Genomic DNA, 21,843 nt, shown 5'->3' with positions numbered 1-21,843 from the left:
ACTTTAAAATCAGGATCTCCTCCGTAGCTAATAGCAATTCCCACCTTAGAGTTTACAAAGACTTATGGGTAGAAAAGCCACACTAAGTAATTTACTACACCGCAAGGGGTTTTCTACTTAACCCTATCAATTATTGAGCTCTGTATATTGAAATCTCCCACTATGATTAAAGACTGATCAGTTTTTTCCTGTAATACATTTTTTAATGTATTTTGAGGCTATTTATTAGGTGTATATGTATTTTTTTCTATATGTTCCTTTGGAATTAAACTTTTTATCATTATAGAGTAACCTTTTCCATTCATAATAATGATTTTGGTCTTAAATTCTATTTTATCTGGTATTATAAAGCTCCTCCACTTTCTTTTGGTAATTATTGACCTGAAATGTATTTTTCCATCCTCCTACATTCAACATTTGTGTATCCTTATGTGTTAGCTATGTTTCTTTTAACCAGCATGTATCTAAAAATTTTTTAAATCAAATCTGTCAGTATTTTACTTTAAACTGATGAGTTTAGACAATTTGTATTTAACCTAAAATCGTGTTTAGGCCTGTTACTAGTATCTTAATTTATACACCTATTCCTCACTTATTGGCTGTCTTATTATCTGACATTTCACATTTGCGACAATAGTAAAAAATCTACTATGCAACTATTTTGTGCATTAATGATATATGAATATTTCATTGTTGCCCTGTATACAGTGTTAGTCTTGAAAAATCTGGTCCCTTATTCTTTTTTTGAGATGTAATTCACATAGTATAATACTCACTCTTTCAAAAAGTACAGTTAAGTAGTTTTTAGTATATTCACAGAGTTGTGCATCTGCATAAGGATCAGCACAAATCCAATATCCAAAATGTGGAGGTTGATCCAGTTCCCACCTTCCCACACTTCTATCCTTGTAACTAGCCACCAAGGGCACGCTGTCTCCTATTTTAATTAAAATGTCATTTATAATAATATATGATAGTTTATTGCTATTAAATGACATTTTAAATTATACTTTATTATTTTAGAATTAGTAAATATTTTAAAATTTTCTTAGTTTTAAATTTACTTAGTTTGCAGTTCAGAGTTGGGTCAGAGCTCACAAGTTAAAATGACACTGTCCTTCAGACTGCTAAATAAGCAGATGCCAGCTGCAAGTTTGGGGAGTCCATACAACACCCTAACCTTCTAACTTTCTGGCCACGGATTTGGGACTGCTTTTCTCACTGCCCCTCTAGGATGCCAACTGCAAGTTCAGAAACCCGTGCAACATCCTTACTTTCTGACCTGCTGGCCCTTACTACCCCTTTGGGTTCAATAATTCACTGGAATGACTCACAAATCTCATGGAGAATATATGACACTAACACTACAGGCTTATTAAAGCCAAAAGAATACAAATAAAAAGATGCATAGCCCAAGGTCTGGGAGAATTCTCTACATGGAGCTTCCCTGTTCCAAGGGACACAGATGTTCTTGGCAACCAGTAAGCTCTCGAGCCTCCATGTTCAGAGTTTTTATCAAGCCAGTCCTTCATGACAGGCTAAATCTTGCCTCTTGAAGTTAGTTGATACCAGCCTCCCAGGTGAGTCTTTTCTGGCCTGGCCATCCCTCACTCATTAGCACAGATCCTCAGGTATGGCCTATAAGCCCCAGACCAAACCAAAAACCAAACCAAACTCACTGCCATCGAGTCGGACCTGACTCATAGTGACCCCTCCTTGGGTTTCCGAGGCACTATCACTACGGAAGTAGACTGCCCAACCTTCCTTCCAAGGAGTGGCTGGGGGGTTTGAACCGCTAGCCTTCTGGTTAGCAGTCAAATGCCTTAGGTACTATGCTACCAGGGCTCCTAAGCCCCAGACCAAGGCACTCCAAGAGTAATTTCCCCAGAGCCAAGAACAAAGGCCATCTTTCCTAAACTTTCTCCTATTATTTATTTCTAATTTTATTCTGTTATGGTCAGAAAACATTCACTGTATTATTCAATTCTTTTAAATTTATTGAAACTTGTTTTATGGCCTAACAAGTGGTTTATCCTGAAAAATGTTCCATATGTACTTAAGAAGAATGTATATTTTTCTATTGTTAGGTGGTATGTCCTGTAGGTAATTATTAGGTCTGATTGGTTTATAGTGTTGTTCAGGTCTTCTATTTCTTTGTTGATATTCTGTTTAGTTTTGTTATTGAGAGTGAAGTATTGAAATCTCAAGCTATTATTGAAATAAGTATTTCCTTCCTTAGTTTCTCTGTTTTTGCTTCATGTATTTGGAGGCTTTGTTGTTAGATGTAATTGTATTTGTAATTGTTCTGTCTTCTTGATGAATTGACCCTTTTATCATTATAAAATGTCCTATTTTGTTTCTAGTAACAATATTAGTCTTAAAGTATTTTTTGTCTGATATTAGTATAGCCACTCCCAGTCTTTTTTTATTATTGTTCGCATGATACATCTTTTCAGTCTTTTTATTTTCAATCTATTTGTGTCTTTATCAGTGCTCTTTTTTCTTCAAGTGGATTTAAGTTACTCTTTAGTGTCCTTTCATTTCAGCTTGATGGACTTTTTATTAGTTATCTAGTGCTGTCTATAACTGAAATACCACAAGTGAATGCCTTTAACAAACAGAAATTTAGTCTCTCACAGTTTAGGAGGCTAGAAGTCCAAATTCAGGGCATCAGCTCTAGGAGAAGGTGTGCTTTCTCTCTTAGCTACAGGGAAGGTCTTTGTCTTCCAATATCTGTGGTCCTACTGTTCCTTGGCGCTCTCCATGTGTCTTGGCATCAGTCTTTCCCTGGGTGTAGGAGGTTCTCAGCACAGGGACCCCAGGTCCAAAGGATGTACTTCACTCCCAGCTCTTCTTTCTTCTTGGTAGTAGGTCCCTCTCTCTCTCTCTGCTTGCTTCTCTCTCCTTTTATCTCTTGTATAAAAGGTGGTGCAGGCCACACCCCCACAGATACTCCCCTTACATCAAATCAGGACTATAACCTGATTAAGGGTGTTGCATCTCAGCCTAATCCTGCCTCATTCATAAAAATAAATAAAAATAACCTAATCTTCATTAACATAACCTAATCCTGCCTCATGAATGCAAAAGGGTGAGGATTTACAACACATTACAAAATGGATGACAACCACACAATACTGGGAATCACAGCCTAGCCAAGTTGACACATATTTTGTGGAGACATAATTCAACCCATGACAGACTCCCTTTAGTATTTTTTATAAGGCAAGTCTCCTAGTGGCATGCTCTCTCTGCTTTTGCTATCTGAGAATGTCTGCGTTTTTCCTTCCTATTTGAAAGATAGTTTTGCCAAATGTAGAATTCTTGTCTTAGTCTTATCCTTTCATAATTTTGAATATGTCATCATAGTGCCTTCTGGACTTCATGACTTCTGGTAAGATATCAACTATTTTTCTTAATGAAGATCTCTTGTATGAAATAAGTGATTTCTCTCTTGCTGCTTTCAAGATTCTGTTTTTACCTTTTGACAGTTTTATTTGATATGTCTGGGTATGATTCTCATTTAGTTTACTTTACTTGGAGTTTGTTGAGATTCTTTCATGTGTAGATTATTTACTTTTTATAAAATATGGGTAACTTTTGACCATTATTTCTTCAAATATTCTTTCTGCCCTTTTCTCCCTCTCCTTTCCTTTCTGGACACCTATTTGCATATATTGGTATGCTTAATTGCATCCCACAGGTCTCTGATACTCTATTCATTATCCTTCATTCTCTTTCCCTTCTTTCTTCAGACTGGACAACCTTAACTAAACTATCTTCAAGTTTGATCATTCTTTCACCTGCTCAGATATGCTGTTGAGTCTCTCCAGTGAATTTTTCATTTCAGTTATTGTACTTTTTAGCTCTAGAATTTTATTTAATAATTTCTATGTGGAGCAGATTCTGTAACACCTAGGCTGACAAGAGTCAGAATTGACTCACTGGAGCAAAACAACAATCTCTTTATTGATATGATCTGTTTGGTGGGACATGATTCTCATGCCTTTCTTTAGTTTTTCAAACATGGTTTCCTGTTAGTATTTAACATATTTTAAATACCTAATTTAAAGTCTTTGTCTGGTATATCCAACATCTAAGGCTTCCTTAAGGAGTTTCTATTGACTGCCCCTTCTTTCTTGTTTCATGCATGTCTCATAATTTTCCACTGAGAACTGGACATTTCAAATAATATAATGTGGCAACTCCAGAAATAAAATTCTTCCCCCTCCCCAGGGCTTGTTGTTGTTGCTGTTTGTTGTAGTTATTTGTTTGGTGATCCTTCTGAACTAATTCTGTAGTCTCTATTCTTTATTTTATATAGCCAGTGAAGCCTCTGCTCTGTTAGCTTAGTGGTCAACTAATGATTGCACAGAAATTTCCTTAAATACCCAGAGCCGATTAAGTATCTCAGTCTTTGCCAAGGGACTCTGTGCATGTTGAGGCATACCGTCAACAGTCAACCAAGCAGTTTACACAGCTTAACATTTGCCTTTACATCTGCTTATATAGAGCCTCAGATTACCCAAAAGTGACAGCATAGGGCCTTCTCAGATCTTTCCTCACATGCACACAGCTCTGCCTTGCATACAACCCCACCTATACATATAGCCATCAGATTCCTCAGATTATATCAGAGATTTTCAAAGCTCCTTATGAACAAGTTGTTCTTCAGCTTTTTCTTTTAACCTTTTTAGTTAGCCTGTTCTTTTCCTCGACTGTTAACCACCAGTTCAGGCAGCCATGATGTTAAACATTTACTTCTGATTATTTTTAACATACACCCCCAGAGGAAAAGGTTGTTCTCACTGGGTGAGCTATGAATCAGGTCATATAAGAACAGCCTTGTACACGGGAGTTACCAGACAGATCAAATGACAGTTATGTGGGAATGGGGCTTTGAAGGAACTCCATTGCTAGTTCTGCAATCTCAAGTGACTGCAAGCTCCTATTTTTTATCATGATTTCAGGCTGCTCATTTTCAGAGGAGCTTCAGAGGTTGGGGAGAACAGGAATAGCACAAATTAAAATGCCACAGAGCCACTGTTCTTACTGAGAATCACCTGTTTCTCTTGAATATAAGTTCCACAGATTGCTCCAAGCCTTTGTTTAATTTCTAGCATTCTGAAAGTTAATTTTGACTTTTTTTTTTTTTTTTTGGCCAGTATTCTTGTGGCTTTTATGGAGGAGAGGATCACAGGTTTTCACTCCACCATTTTTGCTGGTGTCACCCTGAAGTCATTTTGAACTTTCTTTATAATGTGTCCAGGTGTGCATGTCTCTTTTCTTCTCTTAATGGGCACTTTAATGGACTATTTCAATCTCAGATAGTTTGTCATTTTTAAATTCTAGCAAATTTATCTTCCTGATTCTTCAAATATTTGTGCCTCTCCAATTCATTTTTATCCTTCTTGCTCTCCTATTATCCAGATGTTAGTACTTCCATTTATGTTTTTCCTATCTCTTAGCTGTCTTTTTATATGTATCTGTCCCCTTTTCCTTCTGGTAATTTTTTCACACTGGTCTTAAGTTCACAGTTCCTCAGCTGTCCATTCTGCATTTTCTCTATTGTATTATTTAAACTGTTTTATTTTAAAATTACTTTAAAAATATTAAACATTTTTATGTACTTTTCAAACATATAGAAAAAATGGTACAATGAATATTTATAGACATGACACTTAGATTTAGTAGTTAACATTTTGCATATATGCATCATATATACACACATATAATTTGTTAAACCACTTTAAAATCTATTAGAAACATCATAGCACTTCACTCCTAAATAGTTAAGTATGCAAATTTAAAGACATTCTACTATAAACAACACCCTTATCACAGTTCATAAAATTAGCAGTCATTATTATCATTTAAAATCCAGTCCATATTAAAATTTCCTCAGTACTTTTTTCAACTTTCCCCCATGTCTTTAATAGTTTTTCAAACCAGGGTCCAATCACGGATCCCACATTGCATTTGGCCATTATGTCTTTGAAATCTCTTAATCTAGACTCCTCCCGCATTTTTCTTTCATGTCACTGATTTATTTTTAAGAAATGAGGACAGTTATCTTCTATTTCACATTCTAGGCTTGTCTGATTATTTCTTTTGTGGTGTCATATAACTTGTTCCTTTACCTCCAGTACTTCTTATAAATGGGAAATCAGATCTAAAGGCTTGTTTAAATTCCCACATACAGCCAACCAGCAAGTATTTCATGAGATGATACTTTGGCACCATGAGAATTCTACTGGGGATAGAGATCAGTCTTTCATCTGTGAGTTTTGGTGTCAAAATATCTTTAATATCATTATATTAAATTTTCAGTTTTGTAACATTTTAATTTTTAATGATTTGTTTTCTATAAATCACAAATTATGCACCTCTCTTAAAAAAATACTAAGATTCACTTGTTTAGTGATTGCAGACTTACTCCTTAATTGAAATTCCTTCTTTTAGACTTTGTCTGAAAACCTATATAATAGCCAGTATGACAGCCACTTATGTACCAAGAGATTAACATACATCCCAGAACATTAGCATCATCATGAGAATGTGGACATATGGGAGGTCGTTGGGGAATTATTGGTGGTTCAGAAGGAAATGGAGGTAGCCAGCATGATAGAAAGGGGCGGTGGGTGGTGGCAGTGGTAGGCAATTGAATTTCAGGCCTGGTTTTCCGGGTCCCACTCCCGACCCTGACACTGGGGATGGTGGAAGTAGAAAAGAGTTCTATGGAACATCTTTAGACTTGATGTTATTTGGTTTATTTCCAGGAAACCTAGAGTAGTTCTCACTTTCATCTGTTGAGATTTTATTTTCACTCTCATTCTCTCAGATTATGAGAGCATTCTCCTGAGCATTGTGGTCTATATTATTCTCCAAAGGTTGGAAAAAGTAGGTCAGACAGATTTTGCTCCCATTTCCATATCCAGTGTAAGCCACAATACAGGTTTCTCTCAAAATCAGCTGAAGCAGTGATAACTGGGTAAATGCAGCCGTCTTCTGACCAAATGGCAGAACATTTATCACCAACTTTGCACTGTTTCAGTGGAGTTATGGTATTCTTTTTTTAGCTCTTTTTCTTCTTAGTAGATTTTCTTTTAGGTGTTCCCTTTTGGTTTTTCTGAAGCTTCACAAATGTCATCATTCTTTTAGAGCATGCTTAAATGAAGCCACACCCTCATCATAGGCTTTTATTAATGCCGTATCATTCCAAATATCAGAATCATCACTCTGGCCTGTGCCATACCAGAACAGCACCAAGTCTTCCCACTCTGGAACACTGTCTCCCATTGCCATGGCAAGCCTCTTGACTGTTTTTTTTAATCTCTTATTTTTGCTGGCTTCTTTACCTTTCATTGTTCTTGTCTCATATTGATAATATCTTCTCTCTTTTAATATGTTTACTAGGCTTTTAAATTCATTCTCTTTCTTACATTTCTACTTCTGATAAAATCTGACGTTCAGTTTGCTGCTTTTCTTTTGAAATAATTCTTTTCCTTTAATGTCTTATCCTTTGAGCTCATTTTCCCCTTAGGTTATTGGCCACTCTGTCAAGAATTTATTATGAGAGGAGGCCAGATGGATCCCAGTGAGCTGGTGAGTTGTAGGGACAAGAGTGTGGGGGAATGAGGATCAGTCATTGCGGGAGTAGAAGTGGGAAGTCAGCGACAGTAATAGCCAACAGTTCTCACCTATATTAACTTCCCCTTGCCTTTGCTAGGCTGCCTCTTGCCTCAGGTCAGCATTCCACATATTGTAGTTAAAACAGGATTTTCCCACAATTTCCTCCATTTTCTTTCCATAGTTCCTCTAGGATGATCATGGGGGAAGGAACACTACAGTTGCATTAGTTCAGCACCTTGGTCAGGTCATGATTCTAAACCAAAGTTGCTATTAGTAGTGGACACTCCTACCTTTAAACTATATTATGTAGCAAGGTGCCCTAGTGGCTCAATGGTTAAGTGCTCGGCTGCTAACCAATAGACTGGCAGTTTGAAGACACCAGCTGCTCCATGGGAGAAAAGACCTGGTCTGGTGATCAGCTCCTGTAAAGATTACAGCTTAGGAAACCCTATGGGGGCAATTGTAATCTGCCCTATAGTGTCAACTGTGAGTCAGAATTGAATCAACAGCACACAACAACAAAAGAGTAGACAGCTTAAATCCTTCCCCTTTATCATACATGTACATCTGCCTCATAGCAGAATCACCTAGGAAGATATTTATGACCTCAGGTATGGGGCTCTGTACACAGATTTTCAAGATGGTCTCCAGGATATCACTATACACTCATTAGAATGACTAAAATTAAAAGACTAAGTATTGACAAGGATGTGGAGCAACTAGAATTCTCATACACCAATGATGGGAATGTAAAATGGTGCAAGCACTTTGGAAAGAAGTTTTGCAGTTTTTTATTAAGTTATACATTTATCGTTCAATACAGCAGTTCCACTTCTAGGTACTGACCCAAGAGGAATAAGAAGATATATTTACACAAAGACTTCTTATGCAAATGGTCATACTTTATTCATAATAGCCCAAAAGTAAAAATAACCCAAGGGTCTATCTATCAACAGGAGACTGAATAAACAAATTTTGGTATGTGCAGCAAAGAAAAAAAAAGAAAGAAATGGACTGCTAATACTTACATGGATACATATGAAAAACATGATGTTGAAGGGAAGAAGCCAGACACAAAGGATTATATACTATTATGTTTTAACTACCTAGTGCTGGAATACAAGTAGGTGGCTTTAAAGAATTAGAATTTATTGTCTCACAGTTCAGGAGACTAAAAGTCCAAAATCAAGGTGTGGCAGTAGGGAGAGTTCCTTCCTTGTGGTAGTCTCCTGAGGTCTATGGCATTCCTTGGTGTGTTTTCCCATGTGTCTGTGTGTGTCTCTTCTGCTCTCTTTATAATTCAGATTTTAGGTTTAGGACCCACCCTACTCTGTTATGACCATATTAACATAACAAAAGAAACTTCTATTTCCAACCACATCTTTATAGGTATAGAGATTAAGATGTCCACGTGTATTTTAGGAGGGAAATAATTCAATCCATAGCACTATGTGGTTCCACATCTGGGCCTAGGGTGTCTGGATTCACCTCAGCCCTGATCTGCATGTTTCACTTGAACCCCAAGTAGCAGAGGCCTCAAAAATCCTAATGATTCCCTTTTAGCTCCATTCCCACCTCTGTCCCCTTACCCCACACTTTCCCCACCACTGAAAACCCTTCTAGTGTGCTTAATGTGTGTCCTTATTCAAACTATAAAATGACCACATATATGATATTCTGGAAAAGGCAAAATTATAATAACAGAAAGCAGATCAGTGGTTGCCTGGGGCTGGGAGTAAAAGGAGGAACCTGTTGGCGATGATGGAAATGTTTTCATTGTAGTGGCGATTTCACAAGTAGACATTTATCAAATCACACTGAATTGTATGCTTTAAATATGTGCAATTTATTATAAATTATACCTCAAGTGTTTTTTTCAGGCTGTATTTGGAGGGGGAAAAAAAACATGGTTTGCAGGAGACACCCTGGTTCTAGGTCCTAAAAACACAGATCCCAATACAGATGCCTGCAGGATCAGGCAGGAGAGAGAATGAGTCAAAGCGCTCCAGATGCCTAAAGAGAACAGCTGATTGGTGTTGGGCCCAGTGTAGTTGGATATGCTAGAGTATTTTTTAAGTCAAAATACAGATTTTTGTGTCTAACCTTTTTAAAACGTTAGTACTGAAGTGGGCAATCAGGCCAGGTGTAGTTCCCAGGCACCAGCTTACAGTCTGTGCCCTAAAATCTGCCCTGATCTCAAGCAACAGAACCATGGGCTTATACCACAGAGGGCCTTTTCCCAGATGTGGCTTTAGCATGCTGCTGTTGACTCCTTCTTGGAGGGTGATGGGAAGTTGTTTGATGTTATGAGTCTGGGCCTAGCCCATGAGATGGGGCCCTGAAGCTCTTAGCAAAAACCACCTCTGGGGGAATGTGAGGTACATCCTCTGTTTCTGCCATTTATTGGGGTTCCTACTGCTCGCCTGGGGGCACATGACTTGGGTTACACTCACAGTAACACCCGGAAAAGCAGTCAGTGTGGCCTTGGGAGAATTCCATCTGGGCTGAGGATTCTTTGAGCCCTGAGATATTCAGGGCCTGTGCTCCCCCGGGAATGGGAGTGACTGTCCTGCTCCTCTTCCTTCCCGGAGCATGGCCCATTCTGCTGGGGTCTTATGTGCCCTTTGTCCCTGGCCCAGTTTGGAGGCAGCCCTGTGTCCTGTGCTGTGGGACTGGCCGTCCTGGAGGTCTTGGAGAAGGAGCAGCTCCAGGCTCATGCCGCCCATGTGGGCAGCTTCCTGATGGAGCTCCTTGGGCAGCAGAAAGCTAAGCATCCCATCATTGGGAATGTCAGGTGAGACTCTGGGGGCAGAAGTCACTGCCTACTAATGAAACACCTGCCAAGGCCCGGCAGGGTTATCTCCTTTCACCTCATGACAACCTGGGATGGTGGGGATTTTCAGCTCTACTTTATGGGGGTAAACTGATGCCCCAAGATGGGCAGTTGCCCAAGATGACTGTTCCAGAGGGAGAAGAGCCAAAATTCAAAATGAGCTTTGTCTGGCCCTGAAACCTCATGTTAGTGTTCACATGGAGGGCACCTTCCCCATCCAAATTATTCCCTGGAACTGTTCAGCCCCTCTGATGGCTCTCCTCCAGCTTCCCCAGCAGGCAGAGTACGAGCCCTGGTGGAAGGCGAGAGCTGGGACTGAAGCCACCCAGGCCTTAGATGTTACTTTCTGCTCCAGGGGCGCTGGGCTCTTCATTGGTGTGGACCTGATCAGAGATGAGGCCACAAGGACGCCAGCAACTGAAGAGGCCGAATACTTGGTCTCCAGGTAGATTTTCCTTTAAAAAGGTTGCCTTCTGGAGCAGGAAATACAGAGGGGTCTCTGCAGAACCAAGGGCTGACTGGGAAGTGGCTACCTTCTTGCTTCCTCCTGGGTTGACTGGGGTGCAATGTCTGTGCTGCCACAGGTGAAGGGCATGCCCAACAAAGCTGTGCATGAGAGTGGCTCAGTTATTCTGTACCCAGCTTCTGCCAGCAGGGACTTGAGTGAAAGCAGGAATAGTTTCAGCCCTGAGCATGCTGCTGTGCTTTGAAAATGTCAAAAGGTAGAGCCCACCAGCCCGACAGGAAGGGTTGCTGGAGAGCAGCAGCTCTGCAGACACACTGTAGGGGTATGTGGCACAACCAGACTTGGTGCCTAGCCCCAGAGCAGTGGGTTGATGGGTGGGCAGGACTCCAAGTCCGTGTCTGGGCCTAGGGTGTCTGGATTCACCTCAGCCCTAATCTGCATGTTTCACTTGAACCCCAAGTAGCACAGAGGCCTCAGAAATCCTGATTCCCTTTTAGCTCCATTCCCACTTCTGTCCCCTCATCCCACACTTCTCCCACCACTGAAAACCCTTCTAGTGTGCTTAATGTGTGTCCTTGTTCAAATTATAACATGACCATTACTTTAATTCATGTGAATTGTTTTGGGGACCCATCTGAAGCAGCCGTCGAGTTCATTTCTCTCTGTGCCAGTACCGAGTTGAAAAGGGACACAGCCACCAGTTACCCTCCCTTTCTCCCAGGCAGCCTCAGAAATTCTGATCAGTGACCTTTGGATGGGAAGGAAGGGAGCCAGCAAGGGAGGGCTGCTTCCTCCCTCAGTCAACTTGAAGGCTGGGTCTCCAGTTCTGGGAGGACACTGCCCCTCAGGGCCAGGTGTTTCACCTGCAGTTGTCCTTCAAGTAGATGCACAAGCTGGGATTTGAACCCAGGGATATCCAATTCCAAAGGTCAAATTGTGTTCCTTCTACCATGGCTACTGTCGGTGCTGAGAACTATGGGTTAGGAGAAAGGATCCAGAAGGCAGGCTGGGAACAAGCCCCACTCCAGACTAGACTTTAATCAAAAAGGAATAAAGAAAGCATGGAGTGGGGGTCAGAGAATGTAATCATGTGAGACCCCTTCTCTCAGTGGCCAGACTATCTCCATACCTCTCCTCACTTAATCTATATCTTATCTACTTTGCCTTAAAACAAAAATCCATCCAATTTTTGTGCATTAATGACATGTCTGCCACTAATGAATGCTGAGATGCAAGGCAACAATAATGTTGGCCTGTGATGGTTAAGGTTGTCAACTTGGCTGGGCTGATTCTCAGTGGTTTGTTATGTAATGATATAATTTGGTAGTTACATAATGATGTAACTATCCTCCATTTTGTAATCTCATGTGATCCTCCATTTTCACCTAACACCAATTTTCGCCTAATAACCTGGTCTTTGGAACCTAACCATATCAGTAAGAGTGGGTGTTATTAAGTTAAAAAGTCTCAATGTGGAATACTACGGATTCTGAAGGAGCTCTGGTGACATAGTGCCTAAGGCACTTGACTGTAACCAGAAGGCTATTGGTTCAAACCCACCAACCACTGCTAGGAAAGAAGGTTGGGTAATCTACTTCCATAGTGATACCGCCTTGGAAACCCAAGGAGGGGTCGCTATGAGTTGAGTCCGACTCGACGGCACGTAGCACAACAATTCTGAGGTACAAACGGTGAGACTGCAGGAAAGGGAAAAAAGATTGGCAGGTTTAGAGAAGCCGGTGAGTGTAGAATGCGCTTTTTATACTGTTCTGTTAAGTGGCTAACATTTCCCATGTCAAAAGTTAGTCGTACTCAAGTGAGAAAATCACACAAACTACACAAAAGATTGTACCATAGATGGGAAAGGTGACTCTTACAGTGTGGCTGCTGAAGACTTAGCTTAGGGAGGGATAGAGGAGATGAGGCCCCTGCCCTAGGGGCTCCCAGCAGGTAAGACACAAGGCAGGAACCATGAAGGATGTACAGGTGTTGGGCAGGGGTAGCCAGTGCAGAAAACCAAAGCCAGGCTAGGGAAGGCCTTGAAACCATATGAAGGGATCTGGGTCTTAGGCAGTAGGTAGCAGGGCCCTGGCTGTGTCCTGTCCTCACAGGCTAAAGGAGAACTACATTTTGCTGAGCACTGATGGCCCTGGAAGGAATGTCCTGAAGTTTAAGCCCCCAATGTGCTTCAGCTTGGATGATGCACACCGTGTGGTGGCAACACTGGATGCTGTCCTGACTGGTAAGCCAGAGCCTGCACACCTGGTGGAGGGGGAAGCAGCTGATCATCCAACCCCTAGAACTCAACCTGGGGCCAACAGACCTTCCTCCCAACATGCACCAAAGTGGGCAGGAAAGCCCAACCACTGAGCCCTGGACGGTGCAAGGGGCAGAAGTGTAGGGGGCCTTACTGTCCTGGGCTGTTCCTGTCTGTGCCTCAAGAGCTCCCAAACCCCGCATGGGCACCAGTGTGGGATGCATGACAAGGACAGCAGAGACATGGAGACTGAGCCTGCTAAAACCCTTGAACATCTGTGCCGCGTCTAAGCTATCTGTGCACAGAGCTGAAAGAAAAAAGTTGCTATTAAGTCAGCTCCAACTCACAGCAGCCCCACGTGTCAGAACTGTGCTCCATAGGGTTTTCAATGCCTAATTTACGTCACTAGGTCTTTGCCAAGGCACCACTGGGTAGGCCCAAACTACCAACCTTTTGGTCAGCAGCCAAGTGCATACTATTCACACCACCCAGGTACTCCCAGAGTTCCATGAGGACCCAAAACAGGTAAAATCTAAGGGTGTGGATCAGTGTTGCCAGTGAGTGACCCCAGCCCTACCAGGTTATATTTCATTGTTATCCACACATCAGCCAAGGATCAAGAGCTGAGGGAGTCCTGACACCTACAAGACCCAGTTTGAGGTGAAGGCTCTGATGGAAGAAGGGTGTGTACAGGAAGCATGGGGAGGAAAGGCAAGATTGGCACAGAATGTTTTTAGATTTCCAGGCCATGTACATGGTCAGAATGAGGGTCCAGAAAGGCCTTTGACCCAATCACTGGACTTACATAAAAGAAGCTTAGGCACTTTAGACATAGGACCTTCAGCCAGGAAGAAGTTTGGGTGGCTTTGTGGTCTTTTCCAGACATGGAGAAGGTGCTGAGAAGCTGTGCCACACTGAAGCTGCAGGACCACCCTGCCCCTCAAGTGTTCTGCTTCTGAAGGTAGGGTGCCTGCCATCTAGGACCACAGCTGGATACTCTACCACCACCAGTTCCTTCACTGCTCAGCAAGTAGAACTTTGTCTAAGACTCAACTCCCAGATTTGGGGTGCTCCAACCCTGCTAGCAAATGCCCTAATCGAGGAGGAATACCATCACTCCAAAGTCCAGGCAGCCTATAACCATGTCTTTTTTGTCTGTAGATCCATAGTGACTGCTGGAAGAAGCAGAAAACTCTATTTCCATTGGTTCAGTTGAGGATTCCATGCTGCCCCCCAGAGACTGTGAAGCCATAACCTGGTGCTGTGCAGTGGGACACTGTGGGAACAGCCTTCACTGCACAGCTGCCTCTCAACCACCTACCCATTTCCTTCCTTTCTTCCAAGGGGGTTTACAGCCTGGGAGGGCATAGATCTTTCAGTCATTAAAGGGAACTGTTAACCAAGGATGTGGGTCCCTGTGTTTATACCTGACAAGATGCTAGCAAATGGAGAACAGAGACTCAGACCAATTGCAGCCTGATATGGTCATAAGCCAGGTCCTCCCAATGTCCATACCAAGGTGGGGCCCAGCAGCTGGAGGAGCATGCTGAGGAAGGAGGCCAGGTACAGGCGAAGGGGGACACTTGGCACCCACCTACTCTAGGCAAGAGATCTCATACACCATGGCCCACACTCACCCAAGCTTGGGGGTTTTTAAATTTTTATTTCAAAAGCTTGGATAGCTTCAATATCCAGGTCGTGGCAAAATCAGGACACGTGTAAAATACCTTACAATACATTAGATTCCCAAAAGGTACCAAAAAGTACAGTAAAATTAACACTTCCATTACAGGAAATGTATGACACAAATAATATAAAATTAAAAGGTGAAAAAAGGTGACACTGGTTTCCTAAGATACAGTTTACTCTTTACCACCAGGGTCCATAGGCCCAGGCTACAGAGTAGCAGCTGGGCACAGACCCTCCCATCTGGTTCTGGGGAACCTGGTAATAAAATCGGCCCATGATGCTGCTCGGCCTCTGATACACCACACGCTGCCTAACACAACTAGAGCTCTGGAAATAGTAAACGGGAAAGTGATTTCCAGGGGAAAATTTTAAATAAGATGCACATGGGACAGGCCATAGAAAGTTTGCCAAGTTAAATTTGGTACATAATTGTGTTCACTGATATCCAAACGGAGCGGTACAGTCAGCTGGTTGAGCCTGCTGCAGCCTCAGTATGGCTTGTAGTTATTCTGGTGGCCACCGCGTCTCTGGCTCTTCCCGTAATTTGTACTACCCTGACCTGGGGACAAGAACAGCAGTGAGAGCAGCTACTCCTTACTGAGCACTATTCACCCTGTGCCAGGCGCTTGATTCACATCCTCCAGAGCCCTAACGCTAAGTTGGAGAGTACCTTCCCCACTTTGCAGATAAAAAAAAACCTGAGGCCCAGAAGCCAGAGCTCAACTTCAGGTGGCTCCCGTGGCAGAGCCAGGCCACGAGCCCAGGCCAGTCCAACTCCAAAGCCCCTGCTGCCAATGGCCCCTGCACTGTCTGTCCTGCCTCCCCTGGGTGGCAAGTGGATGGGGCCTCCCTCTCTCCTACTTACTGTAGTCGTAGCCGGGGCCGTAGCCGTAATAGCCATAGGGCGAGTAGTCGTAGCCGCCATAGCCGGGCCCGTAGCCCTGCTGGTAGCCGTAGCCCTGGTTCCAGTAGTTGCCGTAGCCCTGATTCCAACTCTGACTCTGACCTGTGGGGGGAGCAGGGCACAGGGGCCCGTGGACCATTTAGCACACGCAGGAGCGAGGATGGAGGAAATCCTGCCCTTTGGATGGCAGGAGTTACTATGGCAACTTGGAGGCAGAAGCCAGGGGCTGCTGTGCTGGTGAAGAGGGCCCTGGGCCAAGCCTGCATCTGATACCCAAGCAGAGGGCTGGAAGGCCAGACACTAACTATACTCACTTCACTTTCTCAGATCACCCCCCTCCCTCCCTGGCAGCTTGGCCTAGAAAAAGATGAAGTTCAGGCTTTGGAGTCAGAGGGGCCTAGGTTGGAAAGAGGTGAAGCGCCTGGCACAAGCCCTACCCTCTGTCCTTCTGTCTGCCCACCCACTGGTGTACTAAGACTCAGAATAGCCACAGAGCCAAGCACACCCCATAGCCCATAACCCCCTACCCACCTCAGTGAGAAGATGCTAATGCACTCTGCCCGAGGGCCCCAGGCCAAAGACAGGGCTCTTCCATTTCAAGTCATGGCAGCACAGCCTCCTGTGCAAAGCCACATCCTAGAAAGCTGCCCCATGCCCACCTTACACTCCTGCCTGCCACCCCCGCTGCACGCACACAGAGCATCAGAGACCAGAGCGAGCCCCCAAACAGGCACAAGACTCCAGCCAGGCAGGGCCACAGCACCCATCTTCATTCAGGTCCCACTCACCTCCACTTCCACCACCACCACCACTGCCTCGGTTCCCTCGGTTGCGGTTTCCACGGCCCCCAGAGCCATACTGTTGCTGCTGGTAGACCTCTTTGGGCTGGGCCACCTTGATTTCACACTAAAAGCCAAAGGGAGAATAGGTCAGCACAGTGTGACAAGCTTGGGGTAGGGCTGGTGCAAAGACCTTCACTAACAAATGTTCACATGGTAGATCTGGCCCACCTGCTCAAAATGTATGCTGTGGGGTGGGAGGCCATATCTAGACTAGAAGCTCTTGAAACACCACCTAGACAGAACAAAACTCTCACAAGGGCTTTTTTTTTTTTTTTTCCAGCTACACCCTTTCCCAAAGAATGTCCTGGAAATGAAGAATACAGCCACAAACCTGGGTGGTATTTTCACAGCTCCATGATTACCATGTAGGGAAGGGGCAGCAGAGCCAATTCTAGACCAGTGCAGCAAGACAGATGGTGAGGAGGCAGGAGCCTGGCACCACCTTAGACCTACTAGGGAGGCCAGGGAAGACTTCCCAGATGAAGGGATGCTGGAGTTGGGCCTTATAAGATACAAAGGAAAATGAGGCATTCAACTCAAATGCCAAATTGAGGAGATCCTGCCCTGCATTTTACAGATGAAAAAACCTAGAAGCTCAGGAGTTGAGGTTGCATAAGTTCACAACTACCCCCACCCCCGGGGAACACTCCAACCACTGGTCTGTTTTTGACACAGGTCAGATAGATGCCCATGTCCTTGGGACTCCAGAGTCAATTTCATTTATGCTCAAAAATCTTCCCATGGGGGGTTAGGCAGAGTAGGTTGGTGGTCCTTCAATAAAAACTACTTTACACAGTACCACTTTAGGAACACAGTACTTCTTTAAATAAAAAAAATAATTTACCCTATAGCAAATAATATAATCTGATGTTTTCTAGTCTGTTAGATCAAAAATACTAAAAGCAACCAACTTAACCCACCATTTATTTCAAGACTCAATCCCAGCACTTTGACCAGCACTCCCTCGGCTTTCCCTTCCACCCCATTTCACATTTTGGTACACAGCAAATGGCACTGTCCATGGGTATGTGTGTACTGGGGGTTGCTAATTAACAACTAAGGATAATGCCGCACCCAACAGCCCCCCTATCCTGAATCTAACCTTCCCAATTTCCCAGCCAGGATGGAAGCTTTCACGAGCCCCACCCTACCTGTCCCACCTTATCTGGCTGCCACTCCTATTGAGACACAGAGCACACCACACCCAGGCCGCACCCTCAATTCCCAACTGCCTCCTTACCTGCCTGGTGGAATACTTGAAGCCTGCCCTGCCCTTCCATCCCCCTAAGAGTTCAGCGAAGAGTTGTACCACTCATGCATTATTTGAAAGCAAAACTGGCTCTGGGTTCAAACTGGCATGGTCCCTGGGAGCTCTGCAAAAGGTCTTTGCCTGGGATGACTAAAGCATCCACAGAGAATAGAAGGTGACAAAGATTGGGTTGAAGGAAGGAAGTGTTAAGAAAAGCTCTGCAGCAGTGCAGCCTTTACCAGAGAGGGAAAACATGAATGTCAAAGTTCTAGAGAATCTTGAGACTGCAACTGCAAACTCATGGACTTTGATTTCTAGATCCAAAAAGCTTTCACTTTGCTTTAATCCAGCAGGTGAGACTACCCATCATGCACTACTTCAAAGCCATGCTTCCTTCCTCTCCTGCATCCCTCATATCCTGTGCCAGCCTTACTAATCTAGAAGCCAAGACCTAGGACCTTGTCCAACAGACATCCACCTGCCCTAGTCAAGGGAGATGTTACAGACAAACATTAAGAGCCCAACTGGGTCCCTACAACCCACACCTGCAAAAGGCCAGCTCTTCAGCAGTAAGAGGCTGGGCATACAGACACAGGGACACATTACCTTGCTTCCACTAACAGTGTGGAACTTTTTCTCCAGAACCTTTTTCACAGGTTCCTCTTCTTTATAGGTGATGAAAACAAAGCCTCGTCTTTTGTTCGACTTCGGATCCATGGGAAGCTCAATGGCCTCAATCTGTAAACAGGCAAAGCTCAGGGTGTGTGCCTCCCCATCCCTGGGCCTAGAGGGACAGCACAGGGATAAGATGGCCATGAAAGCCAAAGAGAATGAAAAGAAAACCCTAAGGGGGTTCTGGCCAGCCAAGGCTGCCAAGGACCAGGAGAAAAACAGCCTTAAGGCAACTGATGAGTGACTGACTCCTACGAGTACACACTCACCTCCCCAAACTCGCCAAAGTACTCCCTGATCTTCTCCTCAGTGGCTTCAGGATTCAGACCCCCAACAAAGATTTTCTTCACTGGGTCCTTCTTCATGGCCATGGCCTTTTTGGGGTCAATCACACGGCCATCCAGCCTGTGCTCCTTCTGGTCTAGCACCTGTTCCAGAAGGGGTTTGATTCCAACTCAGCAGCAATGCCCTTCTGAACCATAATACTCCAAAGCATGTACACAAATGTTAATCTCTTCAAACTCTACTCACTCCCCGCCTCAGCTTTCCCAACCAAATATTGTTCAAACCTGAAGTACCCTAATGCCTATCAATCTATCTCCACCCCAAGCCTTTGCCAGACTCGACGTTGTCCCTGTTTGTGTAGTCCCAGTGGAAGACCTGTCCCCTCCAGGAGTAAAGCAGCAACAATTAAGAGCACCGGCTGGAGCCGGGCTGGAATCCTCATGCTACTCCTAACTGCTCGTAATTCCTTTATGAAACTCCTTGAATCTTGGTTCCTTCCTCTGTAAAATTTAGCTAAAAATGCCTACCTCATAGCAATCATACTCTTTTCTAACCCTCACATGTAAAGTCACAAAGCTATTATCGACTATCATCTTCCTGAGCTCTTGGTGACACACTGGTTAAGACATTTCACTGCTAACCAGAAGATCAACAGTTCAAACCCACCAGCTGCTCCAAAAGAGCAGTCTGCTTCTATGAAGATTTACAGCTTTGACAACCTTATGGGCAGTTCCACTGTCCTGTAGCATTTACTATGGGTTGGCACTGACTTGATGTCGGTGGGTTTGGTCTTGATTATCATCTTCCTGGACCATTCCAACCCATACTTTTCACTTCCTATTTAATCTCTATCTAAAAACATAAATTCTAACCTCTCTGCTTTTCCCATAGCACTTAGTCACAAGCAAAGCACACAAACTAATCACAATCTTGAATGGTGTTCTCAACTCAAATCTTATATACTAAGACTGCTGATACCCAGCTTACCTTCTCCACACTGGTTGCATCTTTGAAGAGGATAAACCCAAACCCTCTTGACCGTCCAGTGTTGGGATCCATTTTTATTGTACAATCAACGACCTCTCCAAATTTGGTAAAATAGTCTTTTAGGTCCTTTTTGCTGGTATCCCAGCTCAGGCCACCAACAAACATTTTTCTGCAATGGTAGGGCGAGACAAATGACAAGTCTTAGAAGCCAACCATGATTTCAGAGAGAACTAGTCTCCCCTAAAAGCTGTTAGAACTACTACAAGGTCACAATCACAAAAACCTACACTACCCTTAAAGTCTTAGAATTTTACTCTGAAGGATGTACATCTCCACTTCCCTACAAACTCAGGTCAGTGCTGACCCTGACAAAACTTAACAAGATTCTGCATCCCCAGGTCCCTCGTCCAACGGGAAAAAGGATGTACAACCTCATTGGGATTATAGGCCCTGAGCACTCACAAAAATAAGTTATTCTGCCTAAAATCCACTTCTCAAAGATCTAATATGATGCCTGTCTTCACCTCCTCCCAAGATCTTGCTTTCAAGGAACTAAATAGAGGCTTCCGAGGGCCACCGACCACGTTCAGAACGACTCCGCCCTCCACTGGGAGGCGGAGACAAGGCGGGGGCCCAGGCGCGCGCCAACTCCGCCCACGAAGCTTGGGCCCAGAACGGCTAGGCCCTGGGTTCGAGCGAGCGGGGTCCCTCCTCTGGGCGACTCGCCCAATACTGCCCAAGCTGCCCTGGGGCGGCGCCAAAATCGGCCCTACACAGACTAACTCCTAAAAACTCCTGCGCGAGCCGAGAAGCGGCCCGTGGCGAGCCCGGAGAGGAGACCCGCGGAGCCACCACCAGGCCCGGCCGCCGCCGCCCCTCCCCCCGCCGCGTGGCGCCAACAAAAGACGGCCCGGAACAAAGGCGGCACCCGGGTGGCCCGCCGCACATACCCCGCGTCCTCCTCGTTCTTGCTGGCGTTGATCTGGTCTCCCTCGGCGCCATTCTGATTCCCAGCCGGGGGGGCCGCGGTCCCGGTGCCGATGCCGGCCCCTGTCGCAGCCCCGATGCCAGACCCGGCTGGCGACTCGCCTTCAGGGGCGGCCTCATGTCCGTTCTCGGTGGCGCCTGTCGTCTCCATGGGTTGCTCCTCACCCACTTCCGACATGCCTAGGCCGTTGCGCGGCGGCTCCTGCAACGAGCGGCCAAATGCGGCGACACACGTCAACTAACTCTGCACCGCCTCGACCTCCCGAGCGCCCACCCGCCCGCCGGCCCACGAGCCAGGCCGCTCACCTCGCCGCCGATGACGCTGCGGGGCCCGCTTGTTCCTACCCGCCGGGGAAGGCACCGCGGGCTCGGCCGCGCTCACACTCGTGCTGCTGGGGTCGATCCCGATCCCGTTCCCGCCGCTTCGACCGCCGAGGCGCAAAACCGCGGACTCACAGCCTCCCTTCGGCCCGCGCAGTTCCGCCGCCTGACAATGCCGACTCGTGGCGCTTTTTATACTGCCAAAGCTGCGAGGCACCTCGCAACAAAACACGTGTTCATTGGCTGCACCTTCCCGTCACTCAGCCTTACGGTAGCATCTCATTGGCTGCTATGGCGCGCGCGCGCTCTAGATCTGGGCGGGCTTTGTCTTCACCTTAGAACCCGCGCGAGTTTGGGTCCCTGCTGCGGGTTCCGGAGGCCGGGAGGAACGACGGAGTTCCGGCGGCCAGCAGCCCTAGCCCAGAGGCGGAGTGGGGTTCTCAGTCCTTGAGGCCAGTCTCTCGCTCCCATGCACCCCAGCACTGGCGGCCTTGACGAAAAGAGGGAACGGCACGAGGAAGTCTCGCAGCACAAGGTCGCCGGCCAGAAGAGGCAGAACCAGGACCTGAGCTTCCGAGATTTGGCGCTTGGAGATCTCGGCCAGCCCTTCCCTTGACCTTGGTGCCCCTCACAGCCCCGCTCTCCCTCCCCTCCCGTGATGGGATAAGGAGAGCGCCTGGCGCCAACGGCGGGGAAGAACCATGACTACGGTATTTCCC

The 21,843-nt window shown here is 45.2% G+C and overlaps 2 protein-coding genes across 2 annotated transcripts in view; one reads left to right on the top strand and one right to left on the bottom strand.

Moving 5' to 3' along the window:
* PHYKPL (5-phosphohydroxy-L-lysine phospho-lyase) overlaps positions 1 to 14,147 on the top strand; it is a 38,167-nt gene extending 24,020 nt beyond the window's left edge. The window contains exons 9-12 of the mRNA XM_007952984.1: positions 10,272 to 10,426; positions 10,821 to 10,910; positions 13,043 to 13,173; positions 14,071 to 14,147. Coding sequence (XP_007951175.1) covers positions 10,272 to 10,426; positions 10,821 to 10,910; positions 13,043 to 13,173; positions 14,071 to 14,147 — 453 coding nt within the window. The remainder of the gene's footprint in view (positions 1 to 10,271; positions 10,427 to 10,820; positions 10,911 to 13,042; positions 13,174 to 14,070) is intronic.
* Positions 14,148 to 15,365: 1,218 nt separating this feature from the next.
* Positions 15,366 to 20,981, bottom strand: HNRNPAB (heterogeneous nuclear ribonucleoprotein A/B). The gene is made up of 7 exons (XM_007952973.2): positions 20,767 to 20,981; positions 19,817 to 19,985; positions 18,814 to 18,972; positions 18,479 to 18,610; positions 16,570 to 16,687; positions 15,743 to 15,883; positions 15,366 to 15,436 (listed from the first exon to the last, which is right to left on the bottom strand). The coding sequence occupies exons 1-7, from the start codon at positions 20,979 to 20,981 to the stop codon at positions 15,366 to 15,368; spliced, it is 1,005 nt and encodes a 334-aa protein (XP_007951164.1).
* Between the last annotated feature and the right edge of the window lie 862 nt (positions 20,982 to 21,843).

The sequence above is a fragment of the Orycteropus afer genome, unplaced genomic scaffold (genome assembly GCF_000298275.1).
Source record: "Orycteropus afer afer isolate SDZICR_OR568_19922 unplaced genomic scaffold, OryAfe1.0 scaffold00366, whole genome shotgun sequence".
In the NCBI taxonomy this organism is placed as follows: domain Eukaryota; kingdom Metazoa; phylum Chordata; class Mammalia; order Tubulidentata; family Orycteropodidae; genus Orycteropus; species Orycteropus afer.
Note: the sequence above shows the minus strand (reverse complement) of the source record. Positions and strands in the feature narration are given on the sequence as shown.